At 30.9% G+C, this 9,490-nt stretch overlaps 1 protein-coding gene across 19 annotated transcripts; it reads right to left on the bottom strand.

Moving 5' to 3' along the window:
• Positions 1 to 1,113: 1,113 nt before the first annotated feature.
• Positions 1,114 to 9,124, bottom strand: LOC111636834 (protein ABHD15-like). 19 transcript variants are annotated; one of them, XM_023382179.1, is made up of 7 exons: positions 8,987 to 9,124; positions 8,646 to 8,770; positions 7,860 to 8,018; positions 7,001 to 7,133; positions 3,229 to 3,313; positions 2,783 to 3,056; positions 1,115 to 2,591 (listed from the first exon to the last, which is right to left on the bottom strand). In XM_023382179.1, the coding sequence occupies exon 7, from the start codon at positions 2,562 to 2,564 to the stop codon at positions 1,347 to 1,349; it is 1,218 nt and encodes a 405-aa protein (XP_023237947.1). In that variant the 5' UTR covers positions 2,565 to 2,591; positions 2,783 to 3,056; positions 3,229 to 3,313; positions 7,001 to 7,133; positions 7,860 to 8,018; positions 8,646 to 8,770; positions 8,987 to 9,124; the 3' UTR covers positions 1,115 to 1,346. The 19 variants fall into 19 exon arrangements, 16 of the variants coding, with proteins under 16 accessions (XP_023237961.1, XP_023237947.1, XP_023237945.1 ...); XM_023382177.1 differs by having other exon boundaries at positions 7,249 to 8,018; XM_023382180.1 differs by having other exon boundaries at positions 3,134 to 3,313; positions 7,249 to 8,018.
• Between the last annotated feature and the right edge of the window lie 366 nt (positions 9,125 to 9,490).

Consider the following 9,490-nt stretch of genomic DNA (forward strand, 5'->3'; position numbering starts at 1 on the left):
AACTATAAAGCGAGAAAAGAAATAATAAAATAACACATTTATAAATTGATTTTTTTAAAATATTAAAAATATTTCTTCTTCTCCGAACTATCATTATAATTAAAGCGAATGAATTTAATGTCAAAGTTCAGAAAATTCGTGATTAATTATTTGATAAATGTTTAAATAAAATTAATACATTCTTTAAGTAAAAACACCTCTGAATAATATTTAAAATAAAGAATAATTTCGTTTGGCCTTTTAAATATTTAAAAAATTTCAAATCTTGTTATTTATTTACTAATAAAAATTCTCTTCTATTTATAATAATGAATAATAAATTGAAAAATTTCTAAAGGGATTGTAGAATTTAAAATTTGAAGTATTTCATTTATTTTAAGACGACCGTTAACAAAAGAATCGCCGCAAAATTCTCTTCTTCGGCATCATCTCCATTGTTTACTTATTGTAATCTTTATATATATATAGGAAGATAATTGAAATGAATTACGGCAATTGATATAAATTAATCAAATAAAAGATGACGTTAATGGATCGTTTAACGTAATTCCTTGATTAAAAATTCATTAGAATTTCTATACGATTTGGATGATTGCATCGATTTTAAATGTCACAAAACGAATTTTGTACGAATCTCCTGCAATATTTACATATTTAAACCTTTGAAGTTTTTACTAAACTTTTCGGTTTATTTTTATAAAATTTATGTAAATATTTTCTTTTAAATATTTGCTACTTGGAAAATATTCTAAAACGTATATTTCGATTCCGTGTTTATCGGTAAGTGAATTACTTTTAAATTTGCTTTTAAAATGAATCTAATAAATCTATAAAATTTAATAACTTTCTCATAATTACGTCTAAAACTTTTAACTACAAAATACCTTCAGGTAATTATAACGGAGAGGATATTTAGTCGGCGTAACGTTATGGGAACGGAGCAACCGATAAATTCAGTGTTTCGGGTCATCAAAACACAATCGAGACTTCCGTAAAATCCTCTTTTACTACACTAACTCATAAGATAAATATATTTTAATATCAATTTTAATATACCATAAGAAAGTATTTTAATAAATAATAAAAAAATATGTATGTGGTTATAACACTAAAGCGACGGTAAGGAGTATCTTCTATCAAATAAAGTAGAGTATTATGATTTACGGGCTTCTTTATTCCAGTTTATACGGAGAAAGAAAGCGTGCCATTAAGTAATAAATTATATTTTATTTAATTTCTGTAACATCCTTAAGCAATTCGATAAATAAGAAATATAAATAACACCGGCGATCATCTCTTTGATGTTGTAGAAGGAACCGTAGTAGAGTACTTGCGCGTTGAAGGTTTCACCGTACGTTCCGAAGGAGAGCGGCTTTGGTAATTTGTTCTTCCACGGAAGAAAATTCCAAGGTCACTTTAATAAAATCTAAAGTTAATGAATTAGCCCAGGATGGAGGAAATAGCGCACCCGACTGGAAAAAGCAGCAGTGGCCTCCGTTAGCAGTTTCCACCAGAATCATTTGAGGATAGACTCGAAAAACGTGGTAAGGAATGGCCGTCCGAGGTACGAGAGGATCGTCTTTACTACTCACGCACAAAAGAGGAACCGACATTTCGTCGGCATCTCTCAACGGCGCGTTCTTCTCCCAATATTCGTCCCAATTGTTGCAATTGCACATCTTCCAGTAGACTCGTTTCTCGAATTCCGGAACGGTGCGACTGAGAAGGGCGGCATTCGAATCTATCACCTCGGATAGAGCGTGAGAGTGTAGACCGAGAAACCTGCGAAACGACAAAAGACGAGAAAAGTCGTAGAAAAGAGGCAATCCGCGTTTGTAAAGGCTTTCGGGATCGAAAATGGGCGATATTGCAACTCCCGCCGTTAGGTCGGCCGAACTGCCGTACTCCCCCAAATAAGACAGGAGAAGATCCGCCCCCGTTCCGTAGCCGACTACGGAAAGACGGAGACCAGAATATTGGCTCCTGATAAATTTGACGGCCTGCCGAAGATCGGAAGGATCTCCGTAGGATTGGAACTTGGGAGTGGTGAGCGGAGAACGTCCGTGTCCTCTTCTGTTATAAACCACCGGGTGAAATCCCTTTCCCATAGCCCGTAGACTCATCTCTCCCACGTCCACGGCATCTTCCGTAAAGTTGGGTAGTATTAGTAGCAAGTGATGGTCGTTTAAAGAGTTTCTCCACGCTCCCTGGAAAGACCAAACGGCCCAATCGAGCGACACTAATCCGCGATCTTTCAGTTGTAGATATTGTCGCCGATAGCGAACTTCCGGACAAGGCAGCAGATAACTTATCAACGCTTGCACGTAAGGGTTGTAAGCCCAGAGTGGGGGATAGTAAGGTCGACGTAGATCGGGTATTCGATCCAGAAGAAATCGAGAAAATATAGATTCTTTGTAATGAAGAGTGGGAAAGTGTCCTCGGGATTTATTACAATTGCCAAACAGCAAGTGGTAGAAGAGTGCCAGGATAAACACCGCGGCACTACAGGTCGATATGGGGGTAAAAATCAAGTAGTTCAATAACTGATCGGGATCGAATATCATCTGCACTGGCCACGACTGTTTCCTTACCTGAAACGAGATAAAGTAATTACCGTAATTATTCTAGCACAAAATATACTATAATTGCTATTAATTTCATATCGATTTTATTTTAAATTCCTTTATTTAAAAGTTGTTATAACGTATTAATAAAAAAGAGTAGTGTTTGCCAATTTTTTTTTTACTCCGATAAGCTTATAAAGTGGTCAAAACTAGTTTACCGAATCTTATTTCCGACGGTCTCCGGAGTGTGAACTTTGGTCCTTATTCGATAAATCGCATTAAGGCTAAGGACGAAAGAGAACTTTCAAAGACATTTTCACTAAAATAACACAAAGAATAACTCTGAAAAAACTAAATAATGTTTTCCCGTAAACATTAGAGCCATTGTTTCCCATGAAAATAGCGGTTTTCTGATACAAGACATTTATATTGTTCGATATTTTCTTTTTGTCTTGCCCATCGCCGGAACTTTTTGCACTTTTCCACAAAGTTCTATCATTAAAAATATTTTATTAACTCTTTAATATTTTCAAGTATTTACAAAACAAATTGTAAATTTTAACAATAACTTATTTAATAGAAATAATAATAATTTATGTAATTATTTGTGATCGAAATAACCGGGTTGATAATTTTAATGGTGATTTTCGAATAACATCAATACCGTAAACAAGATTAATGCCTTTGGTTTGATGCGCTGGAACATCGACTGTGTGTGGAAGAAGGAGATCCCGATTAACTCTATAGGTCTATATGGAATAAAAATTTACATTGTATCATTGTTAGAAAATTGCCGACATAAATTATAGATATTTGTTACGACACAAAGAAATAAAGATCGTTATTACTTACTTTTCGATAACGAATATTTTTAAATAAGAGAAATCATTATAATTACCGCAATTTTCTTTTAAACTTTTCTCTATTTTATCGCTTCTTTCGTGTTAGGAAAGAATTCGTAAAAAATAAATTCAATAAGCGCTGGACCCTCTGTCATATAAAGGTGTTTGTGTATAAAGGTGTTTGAAAAAAAGAAGAATTCGAGTTTTTCATTGGCTGAACGAGCATCGTTATATACCGAATGCGTCGTGAATAAACACAACACCCAAAAGAGTATTATTCTATCGACAAAATAATTCCATTCGGCACTTCATTGTTCGCTCCAGTGCATCTCTTATTAGAAATTACGCATAAAGAAATGCTTTCTGCCAACGTGTAAATACAATTGATCACAACTCTAATTTGTTAAACATAAATTACCATTGTTGGCAACAATATTTATGTTTATTGAAATATAATATTTCTAACAGAGAAAATATAAAAAGAACTATCATAAAAATTTATTACTTGTCACAAATTATGAAATTTAATTACATCTTAGAAAGATTTTGTTTATTTTTTTAAGCTATAAATACCGCTTATCTAGTTATTTACTCGACTCATCCCTTTTGTAAACAAGTTAATTTTTCACTAATTAATTATTTCTAAAGAAATTAAGCTTCAATGTGTGTGCACATTCATTCTTAATTCTGAGTTTTCAGCGTTATTTGTATATAATCAAGAAAGAAATCGACTTCTGCGGACAAACAAAAGAGAACAGGTCGCACGGGAATGGGAATTTCTTCTCTTTGAATCAGTCTTTGTACGAAATGAATGCGCCGGTTGTTCGGATCTACAACACAAATCATAATTTATTTCGGGAATGATACTGTTAGAGAATAACATCGTATTAGAATCGATTCAATATCTTGTAAAGGATGTGACAATATATATAAATAATATTGTCTACGGTTCTGATATATGACATATGACAATTTATTTTCATATGTCCATTAGACTACTAAAACCGAGTGGCTTTACTTATCACTTTTAAATCTGTATCGCGTAGAATTAAATTCGTAATATTTACCGATTTAACAATAAGAACCTTTTATAAACAAAATGTTTTTCCTTTTCCGATTAGCCAGAGACAGAAAACAAAGGACAGGTATGGGCACGATTACGGAAGAAACAGATTATATGGCTATTAGACGAATCTCTTTTTGAAACAATTACGTTAATATTAATAAATTTGTTCCATTCTGTTTTAATTAATAATAGAAACTTCGACTTAACCGTGACATTGTTAAGAAAAAGAGAATAAGAGTGAAAGAAGAAAGGGGTGTTGGCAAAGGACGAAAGCGATCGGGTCCGGTGGAGATATTACTTGACTCTTTCTTTGTTATCCGCCACTAAATAACGATCATTTCCTTCGTCTCCATCGACGACATCGTTAGCCACAACACCTCGGAAATTACTTCGTCCTAAATCTGTTTTAACTTCCAACAATTTACAAAATTAAATTTCGTATCGAGTAATATTCTATAATTCTATTTTTGCCCGACGTTTTCCGAAAAGGTAATAAACCGTGTAATAAGCTTCGTTTTTCCAGGCTACTACCATCCTCGATTTTCTCCTTTCTTACAATAGAAAATTTCGGGTGATTTTCGAAATTACTCGAATATGCGGACCCTTTTTTTTTTACTTAATGGAAATAAATAACAACAATCATTTCTTATTATTTCTAGAGTAACATTAATGAAAATATATAAAAGGTTTTTATAAATTATGTACTGTACAATTTACTTACATTCATTATTACTTCTTTTAAAGTAAAAATATAGGCCTATATATAAAATTTATTAATATTGATTTTTAATTTTTCTTTTTAACAGTATAAAATGTTTTCGGTTTCTGTTTAAATTGAATTTAAGTAAACAAAATAGTTTTAATTAAAAGTTTCATAAAGTGATTTATTTATAATAGTCTAGTGTCTATTTATACGAATAACATCCATGCTTTTAAATTATTCTCTTCAAATATTCTCTAACGTGTTCTAAATATTTCTCTAACTAGAAAACTATCGACAAATTAATCTCATTTATTTACACACATATAAAAATGAGGACGTTTGTTTGTTTGTTCGCTATACATTCCTAGGCCGTTCGACAAATTGCTACGAAACTCAACAGTTACGCTTATATACACCTAACGTAGATAATATTGTAATCATACTCCAAAATATATATCGCATTTCTAAAAATCAATTATAATTTTAATAAGCTCCCTCCGGTAGCCGAGTGGATAAAACCACCGAAGTCTGGTAGTTACTTAGTCGCGAGTTCGGGCATGGACACGTGAAAGTTTTCAAGGTTTTCTTTGCGTTAGTAACACCTAAATAGAGTCCAGCTTTCCATAAAAGTCTTTTCTGGGTGCATCCCCTCGGCATTTCGTTTACGTGTCGCTGTAACCAAGTAAACCAAACTAATTCTAACGAGCGATTATTTATTGTGACATCGTCACAATGTTGGGCTGCAATTATTCGTCAGATTATTCTCAATTCTTTTAGTGGTTTCTTGAACCTGTACTGTACGTCATACTGTTCCTATTAGGAATAGATTCGTTCTGGTTATTTATCTAATTCCGTTTAGAGGAAATTTTGAATTAAACTAAAGTTGACTTCTGGTTTGTATCGGAAGCTCGTATATAATTAATCTGGCTTCTTGGTCCTAATTTTTCCATATTTGGTCTTGACTTTCATCTACCTAACTCCTTTCTCGAGATTAAGAAAAGACAGACAACAGACAGACACACAGTTGGACGACAATCGTAATTTATGGCTACAATTTTTTCAAATTGCAGCACAATAATTTTTCTATAAGCGCAATAATTACGTCAACTTACTTCCCACGTAGTTTATATAATCTGTTGCCAGAATTTAAACACGTTATTATCACATAAAAGCAATTATTCTGACATTTATACAAGACTTTTTTTATTTAATTAATTAATATTCACAATACTAAAAGTTACTCTTTCAGTTAGTCTATATTAATAAATGCAATTCGTTTTCATTCATTATTTTCTTGTCTTAAAAAATGAAAAATTGCAGTATTTTTTGTTTATAAACATTAAAGATATAAAAATACGAATATTAAATTGAATCGTTTATTAATAAAAAGAACAAATTTATCGGGTTTAAAAATAATTAAAATAATGGAATTTCGTATAAACTTTCCAACCATAAAGACGAACGTTACGGATGCGAATTACCGAATTACCGAAGCTAGAATGATGCTAGGATCAATTGCCACACTTGGAAAAATAATATCCAGAGAATTATGGATGCTGCAGAATCCTAATTTCTTCCCTAGAAAAGTTTAACGACAGATGTTACACAATATAATAACAATTATTAACAATTGTTGGTAACCTTTTCTTTGAATTGCCGTCATTACCCTAAGAGAGAAGAGCGGAACGATTCCACTTTAAAACGTTTAATACGAAATTTTCCTGTATTAAACCTGTTTATTGTTCTCTTATTAATACGACCCACTAAACATATTTATAATTTAAAACTCGATAAAAATGCGATAAATAAATCATTAATTAAGTACCCGGATTGATAAATTATTGGTGTGCGGGTACACCTGGAAATTTTGATGCTTCAATTCGTTTTCTCTATTCAATGTCTATTATTTCATTTCAAAACTTTCGTCTTAATTAATTTACACCCCTATTGTCATACTTCTAGAGATTCAAAAATTAAACAATTTAAATATACATAAAAATAAATATTATTAAACGTCACGTGTTAAAATAGATTATAATTTATAACACAGGACTAATAATTATATAAGATTACGTCTAAGCTTATAAAAATTTTAATACTCTTTGTCGAATATTATCTTGCCGAAGTCCTGATATACGTACATAAATATAATGTCATTACACGAAGAAAAGATCTGGTAATGAATAACCTAAGTCAATATAATAAGCTTATTAAAGATCAAAGAATATTTTTGGAAAATGAGAAAGTACAGTGAAGATAACCAGCTTTAAAGAATTTCTTTTCTTAGTTAACTGGAAGACGTCAATCAAATATCTTATAAAATAACGTCCGATGCCAATAGAAGGCATACAAACTACTTATCGATCCAAAAATTCCTTTAAATTCCAGTCCGTTTCCTACGTTCTTGCAGAGTAGATGTATGTAAATGAATACACACATATATATATATACAGATTTACTTATTATTTTATTTGGGTTTTTAAAATAAACCACGCGAATACAATACGAAATTATGTATTATAAAATAAACAATTTTCTTTTTTAATACCCCAAAATTTAGTGCACTGGCGTCATTTAGAAAATTAGAATTTTTGTTTTTGGGCCAAGTTTTGTTGTATTTTTTTACATTCATCAAATTTTAGGCTATAAAAGCGTTTTCCAGATAAACTAAAAGTAAAACTTACCTTGTATTTATAAATAGATAAGTCCTAAATCTATATAAACATAGGCTAAATATTAGTATTTTTATAAAGTTTTTATAGGAAATAAACTGTCCGAATTAGCGAATATTTAAAAATATTTTCTATATCGATTGTTGTGTTTGAAACATAAAAAGGAGACATCTAAAACAAGAAAAATACGAGATATTCAATTATAAATAATTCGAAATTTTCGTATTTTTAAATTTATTATAAAAGTTTTTCTTTTCTTCACAAAAGAATAAAATAGTAAATAATTCAGGAAGAATTTCTCTATGTAATCCCTATTTTTAAATTATAATGAAAGTGCGGGTCGTTTCTACGTATTTTGTATACGCAGAAACGAGGTAAAAACACGAATTCGTCGTGCACTAGATTCAAAATAAAGCGATAGATAGGATCGGATTTTGGACGGATGCAGTTCCTTTTAAAGAAATGATTAAAAACATCCTGTGTACTTGCTTTAAGAATAATTTTTCAATTTTTTTTTTAAATCGAATTGTGATCAATAGTATCTTGCCACGATTCACGTAACACACCGATCGATTCTTTTCCTCGTCATTCTTTTATATAGCTTTGTATAGTTTAATCTATAGAAAATGTGCTTTTGTCACTTGCAACGACGTAAATCTCTTGTCTTTTATTCCGATTTATTCCTATTCGTTTGGGGTTTAACCCCTCTCATTTGGAAATAATTATCGAATTAAATTAAAACGTATATTGCATATTACTTTCCTTTTTTTTTGTATATATTACTATATTCCTTCTTACCTTTCTACCGTGTGTTAATCTACGTAAACGACGTTTCTTTAAACTCCAACCCTTTTAAAAATCCCGCACGCGAGTACTTATACTGTAAGCGGAATTTCAATTCGTTATTTTTGGTTGTAAACAAACTGTAAAATCAATCAGTAAAGAAATAATACCATTGCAATGTACTGTACAGTAGACAGTAGTCTACTTATATTTAGAGACAGGAAAAAATACATTATTTAACTTAAAAGCAAATTAGATAAAATATTCGCGTATATAACGTATATATATATATATATTCTTTTCGACGTATTATTTATAAGATTATAGAAGATTACGTTACATTAGAAAACACTTACACGTCAAAGTGGGGAACGTCGAGCCGTGCCGAATGTCAGTGCTTCGTTCTTCACGTTCGCACTAACAACGCCACCTACCGCAACAATCGAAGAAGAAAACAATCCTTCAATTAACAATAGATATTAACAACAATAAGAGTTCATCTAGACTTTAATTAATTGTTTATTTTTTATATTTTATTACTTCTATTATATTAAATCTAATCTTATTAGAATAATTTTCAAAAAAGTTGTATAGATTTATCGAATAAATAATAAATTTAGATGCGATCTACGAAACTAAAATAATAAAGACTATTTAAAAAAAAAATGAGTTGTCTAGTCAGAATTTTATTCTTAGTGGAAAGAAGCTTACGGTTTCTTTTATTCGTTTTATCCTCTCTGTACACTTGCCAACAACAACTTGCGCCAGGAAAAATATTAAAAATAATAAAAAAAACCTGTTTAAAATTTTGTAAAGTGTTGAATTTTGAAATAAAATTAAAAAAAACACCCCCCCTNAAA

The sequence above is a fragment of the Centruroides sculpturatus genome, unplaced genomic scaffold, assembly GCF_000671375.1.
Source record: "Centruroides sculpturatus isolate CEXI.00-Female unplaced genomic scaffold, Cexi_2.0 scaffold1008, whole genome shotgun sequence".
In the NCBI taxonomy this organism is placed as follows: domain Eukaryota; kingdom Metazoa; phylum Arthropoda; class Arachnida; order Scorpiones; family Buthidae; genus Centruroides; species Centruroides sculpturatus.